At 44.0% G+C, this 20532-nt stretch overlaps 2 protein-coding genes across 2 annotated transcripts in view; both read left to right on the plus strand.

Annotated features, from left to right (window-relative positions):
* The window catches only part of LOC116978399, a 30082-nt gene extending 25304 nt beyond the window's left edge, over window positions 1-4778 (plus strand). Inside the window, 1 exon segment of the mRNA XM_033029519.1 lies at window positions 2115-4778. Within this exon segment, the coding sequence (XP_032885410.1) occupies window positions 2115-4613 (2499 nt within the window). The 3' untranslated portion in view covers window positions 4614-4778.
* A 1834-nt stretch (window positions 4779-6612) lies between these two features.
* On the plus strand, window positions 6613-9315 carry LOC116978576 (protocadherin gamma-C5-like). Its single transcript, XM_033029810.1, has one exon. The coding sequence runs from the start codon at window positions 6789-6791 to the stop codon at window positions 9177-9179; it is 2391 nt and encodes a 796-aa protein (XP_032885701.1). The 5' UTR covers window positions 6613-6788; the 3' UTR covers window positions 9180-9315.
* Window positions 9316-20532: the final 11217 nt, after the last annotated feature.

Consider the following 20532-nt stretch of genomic DNA (forward strand, 5'->3'; position numbering starts at 1 on the left):
GGGCTTAAGTAGGTAAATGAGGATGGTGGAATTGACATTCCCACCCATATCAAAAGATTGGAGGTACATATCAAGTAATCGCCTGCAGCAACTGTTTAAGACCCCGAAAAGGAAAGGGAAATCATTCAGTTGGGGGGACGCATTGATGTGGAATAGCTGCTTGCCTCGCGAATTTCTTCCAGATACCGAGAAATCCTCCAGAGCATCGCGATGTTCCGGCAGTAAAGGAACTATTTCAAAATGTATTTGATACATCCCCGGGTACCCTCATATTCTTGCATCAATTGCGTTGGAGACAGTCCGCATCAACAGACCACAGTATGTTCGAATTGTCAAAAGCACTTCTTCCTCAATAACAACGGCAGGTTGATGTGTATTGCCCAGCTTTTCCTGGCAAGTGTAATTTGGTCCACGGATTTTCTACATTATAATGAAACTTGCGGTACCAGACCATACGCGGGACATAATATTGTAGCGGAGGACCCACAGTGTGCAAAAATGGATGGGTCCTCAGAGTGTTGGAGAAAACGATTGAAAGAGCAATAAATTAGCGAAAGATTAACCAACAAAGATTAAAAAGTACAATGTAATCCAAGCTAGAAATGTAAAAGCAAATAGTAAAGGTTTCTATAGATGTATGAAAGTGCGAAACGTAAGGTAGTCTGGAAACTTAATACCGAAAAAACAGGAGATGACGTATGAATTAAAGAAATGTTTTATATCAGCCTTTGCTGGACTCGAGGGCCTGTGCTATGGGGAAAGACTGGGCTGGCTATGACCTTATTCATTGGGGCGCAGGAGGCTGAGAGGTAATCCTCTTGAAGTGTATATAATCATTAGGGGAATAGAGGCGGTGAATTTATGGAGTCTTATTTTTCCCACGGTAGGAGAATGAATCGCTTTGCATTAAGGTGAGAGAAAACGGATTTAATAAGAAAGGGAGCGGCAACGTTTTCACACAAAGGGTGATGAGTATATCGAGCGAGCTTCCAGAGGAAGCAGTTGAGCCAGCCACGCTGGCAGTCAGTTAGGTACATGAATAAGACAGATTTTGAGGGATATGAGCTAACGTGGGTTAATGGGACTAGTTCAGATAGGGGATCTTGGTCAATATGGACATGTTCCGCCTCAGCTTGTTTCCGAGCTGTAAGATTCTGCAGGACAAGTATTCAATTATCTACAACTCGTTCCAGAGCCTCTTGAAACTCGGTGCACTCGATCACTGAGGTTTCATGATATTCCTTTGTTGTCCCTCGCTTGCTACATTTTATATGTTCTGCGACTACTGAGGGCAAAACCATTCATGACAGGAACTCGTACACTGGGAACTGTATTCACTTCTCTTCAGTTCCTCTATATGTATTTTGTTTGAGTTCATTTTCCCCTTGTTCGTCATCGTTAATTAGGGTAATATTAAATTTGGATGCAATTAATTATGTTGTAATACGATTTATAATTATGCTTTAGCCGCAGAAGGGAACATAATAAAATATTGTCAATATTTACATATCTGAAAATTCAATAAATGAAAGTCAACATTCTTTGTGTTGATTAAATGGCTGCCTTCACTGAAAATATATCGAGATATTCAAGTGTTTTGTTCTGTTGTCAACCAGTGAATGAATATGTTGTACAGTCAGTGTATCTCTTTACTATATATTGCCTTCACTGCATTTGACCCACAGTGAGATGGATGTCACACCAAGGCGTTCTGCTGTCTAACTGGATGGAGTCAATTAATTGTTTTGCTCCCATATTGTGATTTAATGAAGTAATGGCAATGCTCCCTATTTTAGCTCTAATTGTTATCTGAAGTGGGCATCATGACTTTCGAGAATGGATGTTGCAAAGGAAATTGAATCGCTAATGTACTAAGACAGCGTTTTATGTCTGCACAGTACTAAATAGCTACCAGAGCAGTTCCGCTTTAAGAACTGCCGGTGTAGTTGTTGAACGGGACTGGTTGTGTCGCTGTATACCAATAAGAATATCAAACACAGCGATAGATCCATTGCCCCTCCCACTTCAGAACGACAAGATCATAATAGCCAGAAAAACAGGAGCAATGTACGGTCCGATTGCGGATTCAAGCCAAGAAGAATTAACTTCATGTTTTTATGAATTCACGATGTAGATTTTGCGTCAGTGATTTCGTGGTAAGAGCTGTTTTAAGGTCTAATCGAGCAGAGGCCTGCTTTTGGAAAATAATTCAGCGCGGAACAATGGCGAATTCGGATATCAACAACGCCATTGCTTTCAAAACGTTTACTTTCGTGATGCTGGTGTGTGCACCCAGTCTGATTTTCGGGCAAATTCGCTATTCTATTCCCGAGGAAATTAACGAAGGCGCTTTTGTCGGGAATATCGCTCAAGATTTGGGATTGAATGTACAACAATTGTCCGCACGCCATTTTCGGCTAACCTCTGTTGACGGAGCGCAATACATAAAGGTAAATTTAGATAATGCGATATTGTCTATTCATGAAATCATCGACAGGGAGCATATTTGCGGACAAGCAACTGTATGTACCATTCATTTTAAAATCATACTGGAAAAACCTTTGGCAATATATCGCGCGGAAGTGGAGATTCTGGACGTAAATGATAATTCTCCCACTTTTCCGGAGAGCAGCATTATGCTGCAGATGTCTGAAGCGATTGCGCCAGGCGTCCACTTCCCCCTGGACAATGCGCAAGATCCGGACGTTGGTATAAATACGATCGCTGCTTACACACTCAGCTCAAATGAATATTTTAGTTTAAAAAGTCAGCGAACGGAGGATGGTATTCTAATTGCCAAGTTACAACTGGAAAAACCTTTGGATCGGGAATTACACTCGTCTTTACAGCTGACGCTGACAGCGACTGATGGTGGAAAGCCTCAGAGATCCGGCACAGCACAGATTTTAATTACCGTAATGGACATCAATGATAATCCCCCTATATTCGATCACGAAATTTATAGAGTCAGTTTAAATGAAGATACACCTCCTGGTACCTTAGTGATGAAAGTTAAAGCCACTGACTTGGACGAAGGGTTGAATGCTGATCTAACATATTCTTTCAACAAATTAACCTCATCAAGAATTCGCGAACTGTTTAGTTTGGACCCCGACATCGGGGAGATTCGAACTAAAAGAGAGCTAGATTTTGAAGAAGCAAGCAGTTATTCCATTGATATTCAAGCCATGGATCACGGTTCTCCTACAATTACCGGGCACTGCAAGTTATTGATCAAGGTAATTGATGTAAACGACCACGCACCCGAGATAAAAGTGACATCAAACACGAACAACGTTCCGGAAAACGCACAGGTGGGAACGTTAATAACTTTGATTAATGTTATTGATCAGGATTCTGATGAAAACGGAGAGGTGCGCTGTGAGATACCAAGTAACATCCCATTCACTCTTCAAATGTCGTCGGAGAATCATTTCGAGTTGATTACTAGTGAACCATTGGACCGTGAATCTGTTCCCGAATATAAAATACACTTTGTAGCTTGGGACTTCGGGTCACCCTCACTGTCAAGCAATAAAACCATACATGTTTTAATTTCTGATATAAATGATAACGCACCGCGTTTTTCCGAACCCTCATACAGCATATATGTGATGGAAAACAACGCTCCAGGGGTATCTATTTTTGCCGTGACTGCTTCGGATCCTGACCTGGATCAGAATTCTTATGTTTATTACTCCTTCCTGCAAAATTTTGTCCAAGAATTCCCAGTGCCCAGCTACCTAGACATCAATTCGAAAACTGGCACAATTTACACACTGCGCTCTTTTGACTATGAGAAACTAAAAAATGTGAAGATTTATGTTCAAGCCCGTGACGCTGGTGTACCTCCGCAAAGCAGCAGTGTTGCAGTGAATGTGATCATTCTGGATCAAAATGACAACGTTCCAGTAATAATTTCACCTTCAGCGCAGAATTCGTCAGCATTACTGGAGATCCTGCCACGGTCAGCGACCCAAGGGTACTTGGTCACGAAGATAATGGCAACTGATGCCGATTCCGGTCAGAACGCACGACTGTTTTATCAGATGCAGAGTTCAAGTGATCCCAGTTTATTTAATGTCGGTAAAATCTCAGGTGAAATCAGAACAGCGCGACACATCATCCAGTCTGACACCACAACACAAACTCTCAGCATCGTGGCGAAGGACAATGGGCAGCCGAGTCTCTCCAGCATGGTGACAATCCAAATTGCAATTCTGGCGAATATCACTGAGAGAATCACCGAAAGTAATAAATTGGAATCTAATCGCCAAATTTACGCTGACCCGCATCTTTACTTAATCGTTATTTTCGGCTGCACTTCAGTTGTCTTTCTTGTAATCATCATTCTGCTGATTAGCATCAAATGCAAACAGGATAGAAATGTTATCCAAGAGTATAATTCGCCCAGTTGCTGTCACAAACTTGGAGATTCAAACGATACGTTCAATCCAAGACCTGCAATGAAGGAAACGTTACGCTATCCTGGGACTGGCCGGATAGTGCAAGGGCCACAAGTGCAGAGCTATTCGGTCTGTCTATCTCCAGATTCAGCAAAAAGCGATTTTCTTTATTTGAAGCCATGCGTCGCTCCCACATCTCAACCGTAATGCTACATTTCAATGATCTCGTAGCAGCAAAAGTTGGCCGACATGTTTGCTACCCATATTTTCATCCAGCGGTGTGGGTCGGTGCGAATTGCGCATTCAAGAAAATACTCCACGTGTGTGTGCTATTATTTCATTTTAGTTCGAAAAGGAATGTTTCAGTGTTATAAAATAAAATAATTGGTGTGTGGAATCGATGTGTGTGAAATTGTTACCACTTAAGGAGACAAACGACTGGTCACGGCATGACCATCGTATTTTCGTTGTTGTTTGGTCAGCCACACAAAGCATGCATATATCTACCGATCCTGAAGAACTAACATTGAAAAATTACGAATAAACGTTTTCGTATAGCAAAGAAAATTACTCTGTTTGAAGTAATGGAAATTTGTTGCCATAAATAATCTTGCATGCAGCACTCTTAGCAGCAGAATTTTTTAACTCAAGAATAATAGGTAATGTGAAGGGAGTACTATTAAGTTTATTCGGATCGATATATATTGGAAATGGTTGGTCCTTCTAAAACACAAATGGCCAAATTCTTGCCAACCTCTGAATTCTGGCCAAATATTTTAACGTATTCACTCCGTTGGTATCCATGGCAACCATAGGTCCGGAACTGGGTTATCTATAGAGGCCAAATGGCAGTGGTGATAAATGTGTATTGTTGCAGCTGGAGGTATGTGACCAGTGGTGTTCCACAGAAATCAACACCGGGCCACCCTTTGTTTGCTATATACATTGAAGAAAATTGTACGCGCATTAGTTAGTAAGTTAGTAAGTTTCAAGACCGCAACCATTTATAAAGTAGCAGTCAGCAACAAATGTTGTCAATTGGAACAGCAACGCAAAGATAATCTGCATATATAGGGGGAGAAGGCCTGGATGGAATTTAATCCGGGCACTTGTGAGGCGCGGCACTTCCGGGGGTGAAATGTCCCAGGGAAAGTATGCCGTTAATGACTGAACACTTAACACCATTGATGTACAGAGTGCTCTTGGAGTCCAATTCGATAGCTCTCTGAAAGTAGCAACACAAGTGGATAGAGTTTTAAAGAAAACGTATCGTGAGCATGGTTTCATCGCTCGGCGCATGGAGAATAATAGTCAGGAGGTCATGATGCCGTTTTATAAAACGTTGACAGCTGCGTTTGAAGAATTGTGTGCAGTCCTGTTCGTGTCTTGGCTGGAAGAAGATGCACAATTTTGGAAAGTGCAGGAAGTTTATCAGAATGCTGCCCGAATAAGGAGCCAATAGCTATAATACGACGTTTCACAAACGTGGATGTTTATTTTGCGCAGGATAAAGAGAATGCTGATAGAACTTTACACAATTACTGGAGACACAGATGGGACGGACAGTCCGAACGTTGTTCCAAACGTGCAAATATCAAATAGTATAGACCATAGCTGTAATGTGAGAGGAAACGAGAGATGTATTGGGCAATGTTTATTTTCATAGTGTGATCGGTGTCAAAAATGATGTGGAGCCAAATATGTTTTGTACTACACTATATTCAATTTAATTTCACACCCTGATAACCCCGTAGTAGCCAGTGCAGTAGTTCATAAGTATTACAGTAGGTAAAGAGGAGGACACAAAGTGTTGGAGTTAATCGGCAAGTCGGGCAGCATCTCATAGAACTTCTTCAGGCTGATTGTGAGGAAATCTGGAAAAGGGGAGAGGCAGAACTAGGCGTTCCAGGTCAATATAGCCGAAGGAGAGCGTTTGATCAACAGATGGTTGGGGGAAATGCTAGATATAGAAATATAATGTGTGAAATAGATTTGAATAATTGTATATTGTCAAGTTAGGTTGATGGACATGTCAATGACAAAGGTTGGTGGTTGTGCGCCATTAAACGATTAACAGAGCAATCTCGCTTTAAGAAATGTCGATGTAATTTTAGAAAGGGACTGGTTGTGTCGCTGTGTACCAATAAGAACCTAAAACGCAGCATTGGATCCATTAGCCCGCCCCATCATAGCCATAGATCAGAATTGACGAGAAACAGGAGCAATTCGCGGTTAGACCGCGGCGTTCAGTGGACAAAGATAAAATTAATACACTTATGCGTTCAGGACCGAAAAATATCGCTGCGACAATTATAGGCAAGGCCAGTTTGTCTTGTTTAATCGAGCAGTACGCGATTTGGCAAAGCAGTTCATTGTTGAACAATGGCGAATTCGGCGATCAACAACGTCGCTGGCTTCATAATTCTGGTATGTACGACGGGACTGATTTCTGGACAAATTCGCTATTCTGTTTATGAGGAAATGGAGGAAGGGGCTTTGGTCGGGAATATCGCTCAAGATTTGGGACTGGCTATACCGCAATTGTCTGCTCGTAAATTTCGGCTGATTTCTGATGACGGAGGACAGTATATGAAGATGAACGTGGAAAATGGGATATTGTCTATGCGTGAAAAAATCGACAGAGAACGTATCTGTGGGCAAGCAACAATATGTACAATTTCCTTTAAAATAATACTGGAAAATCCTTTAGCGGTGCATCGCGGGGAAGTGGAGATACTTGATGTGAACGACAATGCCCCCGCATTCAGGGGAGGAACGATCGCCTTACAGATTGTCGAAACGATGACACCCGGGGTCGCCTACCCTCTGGAGAGCGCGGAAGACCCGGACGTTGGAATAAATGCAATCGCCTCTTACACTATCAGTTCCAATGACTACTTTAATTTAAAGACACAGAGAACGGATGATGGAATTATAATTGCTGAGTTGGTGTTAGAGAAACCTCTGGACCGAGAGCTGCACTCGTCCTTTCAGTTGGTTCTGACAGCGACTGATGGTGGGACCCCTCAGAGAACCGGCACAGCTCAGATCCTTGTTACTGTAGTGGACAACAACGACAATCCTCCTGTATTCAATCAGAATATTTACAGGAGCCACCTCAGAGAAAACACACCCCTTGGTACCCTGGTGGCGCACGTTGAAGCCAATGACCTGGATGAAGGGTTAAATGCTGAGCTGACATATTCTTTCAGCAAACTAACTTCACAAAAAGTTCGGGATTTGTTCAGCTTGGACCCCGACAGCGGGGAAATTCGAACTGAAGGTGTTATAGACTTTGAGGAAGCAAAAGGCTATTCACTCAATGTTCAAGCTGTTGACCACGGTTCTCCCCCCGCTACAGGGCATGCGAAAGTGTTAGTCAAGATAATTGACGAAAACGACAATGCACCCGAGGTAAAAGTGATGTCTACCACGAACACAGTTCCGGAAAATGCTTCGCCAGGAACTTTAATAACATTGGTCAATGTTATAGACGGCGACACTGGAGAAAATGGGCAGGTTTCCTGCGAGATTCCAAAGAACATCCCATTCATTCTTCAAACATCGTCGATGAATCATTATGAGTTGATTACAAGTGAACCGTTGGATCGTGAATCTATCCCTGTGTATCAAGTAAACATTGAAGCCTGGGACCTGGGGTCGCCTTCACTATCGACAAATAAAACTATTCAGATTGTGATTGCTGATATTAATGATAACGTACCACGATTTTCAGAACCATCCTACAACATCTATGTGATGGAAAACAATGCTCCGGGGACTTCGATTTTCGAAGTGACCGCGATAGATAGGGATCTGAACCAGAATTCATATGTTTCTTACTACTTATTAGGAAATCGCATCCAAGACATGCCACTGTCCACTCAGGTCAGCATTAACTCGATGAACGGCACTATATATGCAATGCGCTCTTTTGACTATGAGAAACTCAAAAACGTCCAGTTCCATGTTCAAGCCCGTGACGCGGGGGTGCCTCCGCTGAGTAGCAGCACCACGGTGAATGTGATCATCCTGGATCAAAATGACAACGCGCCGGTAATTGGTTCACCAACAGAACAAAGTGGGTCGGCAGCAGTGGTGATCCTGCCCCAGTCGGCGGCCCCTGGGTACCTGGTCACGAAGGTAATGGCAAATGATGCAGATTCAGGTCAGAACGCGAGGCTATTTTATCACATGCAGAGTTCAAGTGATCCCAGTGTGTTTAACGTTGGGAAAAATTCTGGCGAAATCAGAACCGCGCGGAAACTACTGGAGTCCGATGCCACCACACAAACTCTCGTCATCTTAGTAAAGGATAATGGACAACCGAGTCTCTCCAGTATGGTTACAATCCAAGTTACAATTCTGGAGAATATCACTGAAAGAATCGTCGAGAGTGAAAATTTGGTGACAAATCGCGAATATTTCTCTGATCTGAACATTCATTTAATCGTCATTTTCGGTTGCACTTCTGTGCTCTTTCTCGTGATCATCATTCTGCTGATCAGCATCAAATGTAAACAAGATGGAAATAGCAACCAAGAGTATAACTCTACCAGTTGTTGCTGCAAACCTGGAAATTCTGACGATGCATTTGCTCGGAGGGCTGCATTGGAGGAAACGTTACGTTATCCAGGGACTGGCCGGCTATCCCGCGTGCCAGATGCGCATAATTACTCGGTCTGCCTGTCTCCAGAATCGGCCAAAAGCGATTTTCTCTTCTTGAAGACTTGCGGAACTCCGATGTCTGGCCTCAATCCTAATATTGCTTAACGCCGATATGTAACATAATCCTTGCCAAGTGTTCTCAAGTTCATGTTCTAGCGGCAGAATTAGGTCAATTGGTCCATCAAGTATACTCTGCCATTCAATTACGGTTGATCTATCTTCACCTCTGAACCCCATTCTCCTGTTTAACCATATAACCATATAACAATTACAGCGCGGAAACAGGCCATCTCGGCCCTACAAGTCCGTGCCGAACAATTATTTTCCCCTAGTCCCATCTACCTGCACTCAGACCATAACCCTCCATTCCTTTCCCATCCATGTTTCTTCCCATAACCTTTCTAATCAAGAATTTGTTAATCTCCACCATAGAAATATCCATTGACTTGGCCTCCACAGCCGTTTCTGACAATAACTTCCACGAATTCACCACACTCTGACTAACGAAATTAAAACAAAATCTAAGACTGGGAATGATTATTCGAGAATTATGCAAGAAAGTATCCCCTTTCGTATGCCTTTTGTTTTCGGTTAAAATGAGTGGATGTCAGTAGTAGTAATGATCATAAATAAATTATCTAGTAAATTGTATTCACACGTCTGAAGCTTGTTCTGTTCACACTGAAGGTAAATATTCGCTCAGGTACATAACTTGCAAATCTGTTTCGTCTCTGTGTAAACACTACAACATATTTGGCGGGCAGACAATTTAAGAGACATGTAGACTGATTGTAGAAGTGTGTAAAGAAGGAAGAAAATGATCTAAAAATGATTAAACCATTATGCTGAATAAGGCGAACATTGCAGCTATTGACAGCAGATCCACGCACTACATATTTGGGATTCGACCTGCTTTATAACGTGAGATTTTGTCCTTTATACTATCTGTATTTAAACCATTGCGCTGGAGCAACTTAGCGGATCATGCAGCATCTGTGGATGAAATGGACAGGTGACAGTTCAGGTCTAGACCCCTCTTCAATCTGATGACCCAAAATGTCGTCTGTCCACTCCCTCCACTTATGCTGCCTGGCCCACTGAGTTCCTCGAACACCTTGATATTTGCTCATCATTCCAGCATCTGTAGGTTCTTGTGTCTGTTTGGGAATCATACAGGCTGAAGCACAAATGAACCACAGGGATCTTGCGATTCTCTGGCTACAATCAGGATCTCATCATTTGTTGCAATACTGCTGGGATATTTAGTTGTCCCATTGGTTGCTAACGCGCTTTCTTTAGATGCCGTATGGCCCTTCTTTGGGCTTTAATGGTGTGGTTAAAGATTGAAGTTGTTGGTAATCGTTGGCTGTGGGCTTGAGTATAATATGATTATCTTAATATGCAAATGACTAAAGTAAAAATTTGAAGGGAAATTAATACTTATACAGACGTATTAATTAAGAACGAAAACTGCGCCGTATATTTTAAAAGTTAGGATATGTTATACAGAAGGCGATACGATGTAACCGATGTCACAGAGGGGTTATATGTTTTAATGAATGCAAAAAATCTCTAAATATATTATTTGATAGAACTTACGACAAAGAACATCACCGCAGATTTAGAAGAGGTTTGATTCATTCAATGGTTTAATGGAGTCTCAACAACTGTCACCCTTCAGAATAAGGCCGCAATTATTGAGTGACGGAGTCGGTGATTACAGAACTTTAACAACATAGTTTTGGTTTCCTGTGCGAATGGAATTTCCATTACGGCTTTACATCCATTGATATGAATTTACTTCCCATTCCGGTGCGGTCGAAATTTCACGTGAGTTTTGATCAGCCCCCTGTAAAACGGCCCCATTCGCGATTATATTCCAAAGGTGAGGTAAAAGAGATCAAGGCAACGTTGAAGTCAGATGTAATGCATTTGACATCGATTTTTCTGGGGCTAAGAAAGCAGTGGTTGTGTGGACAAATTAAAAGATATAGGACGACAGTATCAGCAGCAAAATGCCAAGTGCCTCAGAGGAATGGAGAAATATGGTATGTCACAAGGAGATGTGCTTATTAATATTAATTTATAAAATGCACAAAATGCACAAAACTAGGGTAGCAACATAAAACGGTGCTCCAATGGAAGCAATGCTCCGCAGTGGACCTGGGATTTCAATGTGTACTATCTTATTATTTTCCTACGTTTCTGGTCGTGTTGGCTACTTATACTCTGGATGGTAGACACAAATGCTGGGGTATCTCAGCGGGTCAGGCAACATCTCTGGAGAAAAGGAATAGGTGTCGTTTCTCGTCCAGACCCTACTGAACCTGAAACGTCATCTCTTCCTTTTCTCCAGGGATTCTGCCTGACCCGCTGAATTACCCCAGCATTTAGTGTCTATCTTCGGTGTAAATCAGCAGCTGCAGTTCCTTCCGACACAATATTCTGGATGAACCGGGCTCCTGCCTGCCGGTTATTCAAAAACACCGGATCCCAGCAATCTCGTAAATAATGATGCACCGTCAGCAGTGGCGCGCAATCCGTACCGAAATCCGAATATGCAATTTCCCAATGTATCCCCAAAAAATTCAGGAGTGCTGAGGCTCATTATATCATAGCAAAGAACAAGTGTATGAAATCATCTTGAGTATATGACATCACTCAACCACATCCCCCAAATCGGAATTAATGTAATTGCTTCTGCCCTTGATATTAGGCTACACGAGATGCCAAATGCATTGTTCCAAATGGATTGTGTTTAATGGCTTTCTGTTCCTTCTATGTCCCAGACAAAGCTAAAAGTGACGTATCTCGCAGGGGCCCTTTCAAGAAGAACCCTCCTGCCCAAGAGCAGTTCACGTGCGCCAATTAATGTGGACAGTAGCAGAGTCCAACATTGAAGCAAGAGTTGTGATAACCGTTTGAAGAAAATTGTGACACTGCTCTGTTTACGCATCGGAAAATGGGTGAAGAGGCGCCTGTGTCATTTCGCCCACCTCCTCAGAAACATACCATCGGTTGATAAGACTCGCATTCGTTGTGAATGTGAACAATGTCTTTAAATTCTACACATGGGGGATGTCAGCTTAGAAACTGCGGTTTGGCTCTTCTGCCAAATGCGTTGGAAGTGAATTTGGAAAATGAGTTGATACTGAATATGTCCGAAAACTAACGCTTCTATGAGTCTTTAATTTTGACGCTGAAATGGAAGAACTGCTGGACTTATTCTTCACCTAGTATTCAACTGGTATCAAAAATACACATTTTCAGTAATTGCTTCATGAAGGGGACCAGCTGTGGTAGCGGTGGTGGTTCAGGCAGCGGAAAAGGGGACTAATTCAGCAAGATTATTTCAACGGAAATAGGTTTGGATCCGATTAATCAAACTATGAGTGCAACTGACTTCAATTGTTAAATTGGGCACACAATGAAACGTTGAACGAAGAGTTGAGCTCAAAACAGCTAGGAAAATCGGGGAGCAAAATTCATTCTCGCAATGTCTCCTTATCTTGAACATTAATGGCGAATTGTTTTTTACAACTTAGATGTCCTGACTTCACATCTGCTCAATTTCCACATTGCCGCATGGTGGCGCAGCAGTCAATGATGTTGTCTCACAGCTGCGTGTCGCAAGTTCGATCCTGAATTCGAATGCCGACTGCAGGGAACTTGCACGACATATCTGTGAGACATTCCTCGACATGATGTGGTCCCCCCCCACACACACACACACACACCTCAACGAATGTGATGGTCAGTTAAGTGGCAACTGCAAATCAGAGGTTGTGTAGATTAATGGATGAAATTGAGCAGAATGGAATTGATGGATATACTCCATAGATTTACCTGCAGGGCTACAGAAAATAAGGAGACGATGGAATACTGCTCATAGAATTGTTTAGCAATGCACATACTGCCGGAGGAACAGCTGTTTGAACACCTTCCGAGGAATTGGTATAGCGTTTCGTTGGGGTCCTTCATCTGGGCTCCTCTTGATACTGATAAAGCGTCCCGACTCGAATCATCGGCAGTCCATTTTCTTCCACAGATACTGTTCGACCTGCTAGGTTGTTCAATCAGACTGCCTGTTGCTCCAGTCAACCGCAGTCTCTTGTGTCTTCATTTCAGTACTCTTCTGCGAAGCCTCTTCAAGGTATATCCACGTTGATAATGTCCTCCACTACTTCTCTAACACGGATTTCTGTGAAACCTATTCTCGATGTTCCCTACATTTTGTACTGTTCCTCTGTTCATCTATTTTGAATTTAATTTGAATTGAACCCTTTATTTGTCATTCAGCCCTTTCGGTCTGAACGAAATGTCGTTGCCTGCAGCCATACATGTAATAATAAACAACACACAATAAACACAAGTTAACATCCACCACAGCGAGTTCACCAAGCACCTCCTCACTGTGATGGAGGCAAAAGTCTTAGGGTTGATGTCTCTTCCCTCCTCTTCTCCCTCTGCGCTGAGGCGATACCCCACCGGGCGATGGTAAGTCAGTCCCGCGGATCAAGCTCCGCGGCCCGGGGGTGGTCGAAGCTGCCGCCCTCCAGTCCAGCGGACGCAGTTGTTGCCACGGGAGCTCCGGAAAACAGGCATCAACCTGTGACCCGCGAGCTCCCGACGATGTCATCCACTGGCCCGCGGCCGAGCCCCGGATTCAGGTCGCCGCCGCCTCAGCCACCGGAGCACCGTCTCCGCCCCGCACCGGGCCGCCCACACGGGAGCGTCTCAGCCCCGCACCGGGCCGCCCACACGGGAGCGCCATCCAGCCGGGAGCCAGGCCGCCCTCACAGGAGTGTCTCAGCCCCGCGCCGTCCACTCTCACGGGAGCGCCGAATCGTGCCGCAGCCCGAACGCCGCCGCAGCTCGAAGACGACCAGCCTCGCGTTGGAGAGTCCTGGCTGGCTCTACCTCCGGATCCTCGAGGTCGGTCGCAGGTTGGAGGCCGCTAGCTCCGCCATTAGGCCTCAGCTCAGACGGGGGAAGAGAAGGGGGATACGACAAGAAAGTCGCATTCCCCCGAAGGGAGAGACAGAAAGCCCGGTTTCACCTCCCCCCCCCCCCCCCCCCCCCACACACACACGCACACACACACATAACACAACCTAATTACCAAAAGTGTAACTGAACAAGACAAAAAAGACAACACAAAAAGTAAAAACAGACAGACTGCAGGCGAGCCGCAGCCGTTTCACAGCGCCGCCAATTCCGGACTGCGTTCAGACTGCGTTCTTATCCAGACTCGCTATCACAAACACGAGTCCTTCGTCAGAAACACTTAGTGGCCGCTCATACTATATGAAGGATCAAAAACCAACTATGTATTTCCCTTCACAGATGCTGGCCGATTCACTGAGGTCCTCCAGCAGTTTACTTGCGGTTTCATATTCTAATATCTGCAACCATTTAGGTCTTTAATAGAATTGCTCCCTGGGAGACATCATGGGCCCAATGCTCCATGTGACCTCATTTTGCATGTGTAAGAAAAGACTGAGTTTGAAATTGAAATAACGTGAAACCTGACACGGCAAGAATGTTAGTCATGCCAGTGACGCCCAGCTTGCGTAAAATGAACCTTGAAAAGCTTAAAAGATGGACATGTTATATTAACTTTAACCTTTGAGCAACATGTATTCCCAAATCATTTACTCATACAGCAACCTTATATCTCATTGTTATTTCTTGTCCAGTATAAATTGGTTAAAGGTTTTCCCACATTACAGTTTTGACATTCCTTAAAAGTGGTCTAATATTTGAATCAGGGGAAACTCGGGAGAACTCTTGAATTAGGTCAGTCTGATTCACATCACATGAATCACATCAGTCTGAAGAAGGGTTTCGGCCCGAAACGTTGCCTATTTCCTTCGCTCCATAGATGCTGCTGCACCCGCTGAGTTTCTCCAGCATTTTTGTGTACCAAAGAGTAGGGATTAAGGGCTCCCTTTCAGAATTGCAGGCAGTGACCAGTGGGGTACCGCAAGGCTCGGTGCTGTGATCGCAGCTATTTACAATATACATTCATGATTTAGATGAAGGGATTAAAATTAACGTTAGCAAATTTGCAGATGACATAAAGCTGGGTGGCAGTGCGAATTATGAGGAGGTTGCTATGAGGATGCAGGGTGACTTGGACAGGTTGGGTGAGTGGGCAGATGCACTTTAATGTGGGTAAATGTGAGGTTATCCACTTTGTTGGCAAAAACAGGAAGGCAGATTATTATCTGAATGGTGTATTTGGGAAAAGGTGAGGTACAACGAGATATGGGGGGTCCTTGTTCACGAGTCACTGAAAATAAGCATGCAGGTACAGCAGGCAAGTGAATAAAGCTAATGACATGTTGGCCTTCATAACAAGAGGAGTTGAGTATAGGAGCAAAATGGTCCTGCAGTTGTACACGGCCCTGGCGAGACCACACCTGGAGTATTGCGTGCAGTTTTAGTCTCAAAATTTGAAGAAGGGCATTCTTGCTCTTGAGGGAGTGCAGCGTAGATTCACGAGGTTAATTCCCGGGATGGACGGACTGTCATATGTGGAGAGAATGGAGCGACTGTGCTTGTATACACTGGAATTTAGAAGGATGAAAGGAAGGTTATTGAAACATTTAAGATTATTAAGGGAGTGGACACGCTAGGGGCAGGAAACATATTCCCGATGTTGGGGGAGTCCAGAATCAGTGGCCACAGTTTAAGAATAAGGTGTAGGCCATTCTGAACGGAGATGAGGAAAAACGTTTTCACCCAGAAGGTTGTGAATCTGTGGAATTCTCTGCCTCAGAAGGCAATGGAGGCCAATTCTCTGGATGTTTTCAAGAGAGAGTTAGATAGAGCTCTTAAAGATGGCGGAGTTAAGGGATATGGGGGAAGGCAGGAACGGGTTACTGATTGTAGATTACAGTGATTGACGGTGCTGGCTCGAAGGGCCAAATGGCGTACTCCTGCACCTATTGTCTATTGTCTAAAATGAGAGTGGCCTTCGAATTAACCTTAACCTACCTGATCTACCGGTTGCTCAGCAAATTAACTCCTCCCATTCCCAATCTGACCTTTCTGCCCAGGGCCTCCTCCATTGTCAGAGTGAGGCCTAGTGTAAATTGGAGGAGCATATTCCGCTTGGGTAGCTTACATCCCAGCGGTATGAACATTGACTTCTCTAACTTCAAATAGCCCTTGTTTCCCCTCTCTCTCCATTCCCTTCCCAGCTCTCCCACCAGTCTTACTGTCCCCGAGTACATTCTATCTCTGTCTCGCCCACGCCCCTGACATCAGTCTGAAGAAGGGTCTCGACCCGAAACGTCACCAATTCCTTGTCTCCAGAGATGCTGCCTGTCCCGCTGTGTCGCTCCAGCATTTGCGTCTACCTTCGAATTTATTTGCTGCACAAGCGCCATTTCTTGACATTCAATCTCTTATTCTGTTCACTGTCTATAACCTGAACACGACTTCCGCAAGGTTGGTGCATGTATGGCACACGGTTGCGCTGGGATCTCCAGGTCTTAAGACGGGTTGTTCCATACCTCTTCACGTTGTTTGATTAGGGTTTGCCCCACATCTTAGTGATTGCAGCAACATTCTTTCCGATTTGTTACTTCCTGGTTGTTATGCCAACCGGCCTCCCTCACTCTGCTCTGCGTAAAATTGAGTTAATCTAAATCATAGGCATCCTGATGTTAATACTCACCATATTCCCTTTATTGAAGCCTCTTTGCTTGCAAATCCATGCCGTTTATGTTTTATGCTTGTTATATTGAGACGATATAATGGTTATATAAATGTCATTTCATTTATATTTTCAGATCCCTCCATAGTCATGTCACATTTACAGCCATCAGCGTAGTTGCGTTGGAAACTGCTCCATTAGCTCCCACTGAGGTGGAAGATTGCAACCTTCACGTGGTCCGCCCCGTTTCGACGAATGGAATCAACCCCGTGCACAATCAAATAAGATCAAATAGAACAAGTTGTCCTACAACTTTTTGGCTGTGCACGCCATACGCAAGAAGAAGTAGAAGCTCCCACTCATTTTATATTACATCGTTCGTGTAACTGCTTGAACAAATCTGCTCGATTTCGATCATTTATATTTCCCTTAATGATTCCATTATTACATTGTTTATTTGGAGATTGCTGCAAAGATCTTCGCAATTGGCACGAGAATGCTATGTATATAATAGGACTTGCGCGTCAGTTCACTTAGTGCATGAGTGGAGCGTAATGTCAAGTTCCGATCTTTTTTCTATGAGAGATCATGGGGCACGTAAAAGTAACTCATATTCACGAGGCAAATATGAGGAACATTGCAGCAACGTCACCCAAATATATTGTCAATAATGCTGTTACAAGTTAAGAGTAAATACAATGAATAGGTTTTACAGAGATAACAGGAAATATTTATTTGTAGTGGTTTGGAGATTTTTCATTATGATGTTCTAATTATCTGTTGATTGCACCTGCAGGCTGGAATAGAGATTCATTTCGTTTACTTGTATGGAACAGTATTGTGTATTGAGAATTCGCGGACTGAGCATAGACTATTGTGATGTTCCGATTCCGCCTCTAGCTTTCAAGTGCAATCAGCGCGTAGTTAGGTAATCATCGTTAAAGATCGCAAGACAAATACATATTTCCGAACATTTCTCTAAAATCCATTCACTTCTATTTACTGTTAGCTTACAACATTATTGTTGAAAGTATGCTTGTGTTTGTTTATTCCACAGGAGGTCGTGCAAGCCCTCATTAGAGAAATAATGCACAAATTGTAGGCGTAGTGACTGGCCACAACGATAGGAATACAGTAATCGTGTGTGGCATTATTTAATCATGCATTGCTGTGTTGGGAGTGCTTGTCCCCCCGAACCTCACGACTACCGTTGCACTCCTCTCAACTTTCCTCACCGGGTTCAATCTGCCTTTGTCCCTCTCTGCCTACATCTAATATCGACTTGCCCCTGGCTCCCAACTCCAGCACTCACCGTCCCCCCACCTGCTCCTTTGTCTACTTTCCCCCAATGCTCCTCGGTCCACCTATCACCTAACGGCCTCTGCCGCACCCTCCTCGATCCCCTTTTTGCCAGCCATCGTCCGTCAGTACTCTCAGTCCTGCATCAGTACCTTGACAGGAAATGTTGACAATTCAGGACTCCCCACTCCCCTCCATTTGTGCATGATCCGTTGAGTTCCTCTGGCAGTTATTTTTGTTGGTAATGACACCAAACTCCGTTTACTTACCACCTCGCGTAACACCAGTGCTGTATCTAAATGATATGACCGTTTATTGTACGTTTCACTTTTTCCAGGCAAACAGCGAAAGACAAAAGCCATCATCTTCAATCCTCTGCGCAGATTAAACTCCACAATGACTCAATCTGTCACATTCATCAACAAGTGTCTTACTTTAAACAAGCGATCCTTGCGGAACTTTATTGACATTTCATCCCAAATGCTGCTGTTATTAAATTCTAACTGGCTACTCAATTATAAGTAGGCCTAGAAAGCATAGCTATTGCTATACAAGACAATGTGATCATGCATAACCAGTTACGCAGCTACCAACCTGTTACTCCCATTACTCTGACATTGTCGGGTCTAGAGGATGTGGTTAGCCATATTAAGCCGTCGGGTTCCCCTTGTGATGCTGTCCCTCCTCTTCTTTTTAAAGAGGTTTTCCCGAGTATAGGGCAGTCGGTTCTCGCCATCATTAACAGTAGCTTGTGTTCTGGGGTTGTCCCCGTGAATTTTAAACATGCAGTAGTGCAACCACTATTTAAGAAACCCGGCCTGGATCAAACTGTTCTGGCCAATTTTAGGCCGATCTCCAAGTTGCCATTTATCTCTAAAATCATGGAGAAAGTAGTTTATGCTCAGCTGAAACTCTTCCTGGATGAGCACAATATTCGGGAGGTTTTCCAGTCTGGATTCAAAGCTATGCATAGCACAGAGTCGGCTCTGCTAAGGGTTTTTAACGACATCCTCCTGGCAAACGACTCCGGTAATTATGTGGGTCTTGTCTTGCTGGACCTATCTGCCGCCTTCGATACAGTGGACCATGGAATTTTAATTTCCCTATTACAGCGCCAAGTGGGCATTTGTGGTAGTGCCCTGGGATGGTTCAGGTCCTATCTGGCAGACAGAACCATGCGTGTAAGCCTTGCTGGCTTTGAATCCTCCTCCACTCCCTTGGCATATGGGGTTCCACAGGGCTCAATTTTAGGGCCCCTGCTCTTCTCTCTATACCTACTTCCTCTGGGATCAATTTTAAGAAGGCATGGCAACTCCTTTCACTTTTACGCAGATGATAGCCAGTTATATATGCCACTCAGGAAAGAAGACGACTATTCTCTAAAATCACTTCTGTCTTGTCTTGAGGACATTAAGTCCTGGATGGCCTTAAACATTCTGGGACTTAATGAAAATAAGACAGAGGTGATTTTGTTTGGCCCCAATGGCTGCCGTGAACCTCCCTTTGTTGACTTGGGTCCACTGGCATTGTCCGTAAAGCCAACAGTTTTAAACCTGGGTTTTAGGATGGACGGTGATCTTAAACTAGATAAACAAATAGGCGCGGTGGTTAAGTCCAACTTATTTCACCTAAGGAAGCTGGCAAAGGTGAAGCCCATCCTCGAGCGGCAGCATTTTGAAACAGTAATCCATGCCTTTATTACATCTAGGCTGGATTACTGTAATGCGGCTTTTTCACGGGGCGACTTGACGCAAGATGTAACCAGAGTGAAGTGGTCGTGGTCTAGCACGATATCACACGATATAACGGGGGGTAGATAAAGAGTTCCCACGGTACTCGGCATTTCTGTTATTTGTGCGAGTGACTTGTCCGTCTCCCGAGCTTTCCCGTTAAATCTTGAATGAACATTGTGAAGTGTTGTTAAATCATCACGTGGCACAAATGATGTCACTTTTTTTTCACACACTATAAATATCCTCCCTTGGTTGAATTGGCTCATTTGGAGACATGTTTTACTGTGTATGTGGGAGACACAGATGGACTGAGCACAGTACATCGGTCTTACTGTGTGTGGAAGAGGGGGAGAAAGAGACGTACACTCACAGAGGCAGAGGGAGGGAGGGAGAGAGAGAGAGGCACACACAAGGTGGATGTGAAATCTCACCTGCCTGTTTCAGTGACAGACACCCGCCGCCAGTAAATGAAGACACCCCCATCTGTCTCCCCCCCCCCCCCCCCCCCCCCCCCCCCCCCCCCCCCCCCACCTTTCCCTTCCAACTCCAGTCCCGTCCCGACCCTCTGGGAAACTGAATAGAGCAACAATCAACTGCTGCCTGTGCGCTGATATGACAATAAAGGCTACTTTACTTTACTTACTTTACTGAGTTAAAGAGTTCCCACGGTAGACTGTAAAACTGGGACCCTGGTTCTGGACTCCCCCAACATCGGGAACATTCTTCCTGCATCTAGCCTGTCCAATCCCGTAGATACTGA

Source organism: Amblyraja radiata, chromosome 11, assembly GCF_010909765.2.
Source record: "Amblyraja radiata isolate CabotCenter1 chromosome 11, sAmbRad1.1.pri, whole genome shotgun sequence".
In the NCBI taxonomy this organism is placed as follows: domain Eukaryota; kingdom Metazoa; phylum Chordata; class Chondrichthyes; order Rajiformes; family Rajidae; genus Amblyraja; species Amblyraja radiata.

What these genes read in the sequence shown, in the direction of transcription:
- LOC116978576 (XM_033029810.1), top strand. Translation starts at nt 6,789, where the DNA reads ATGGCGAATTCGGCGATCAACAACGTCGCTGGCTTCATAATTCTGGTA.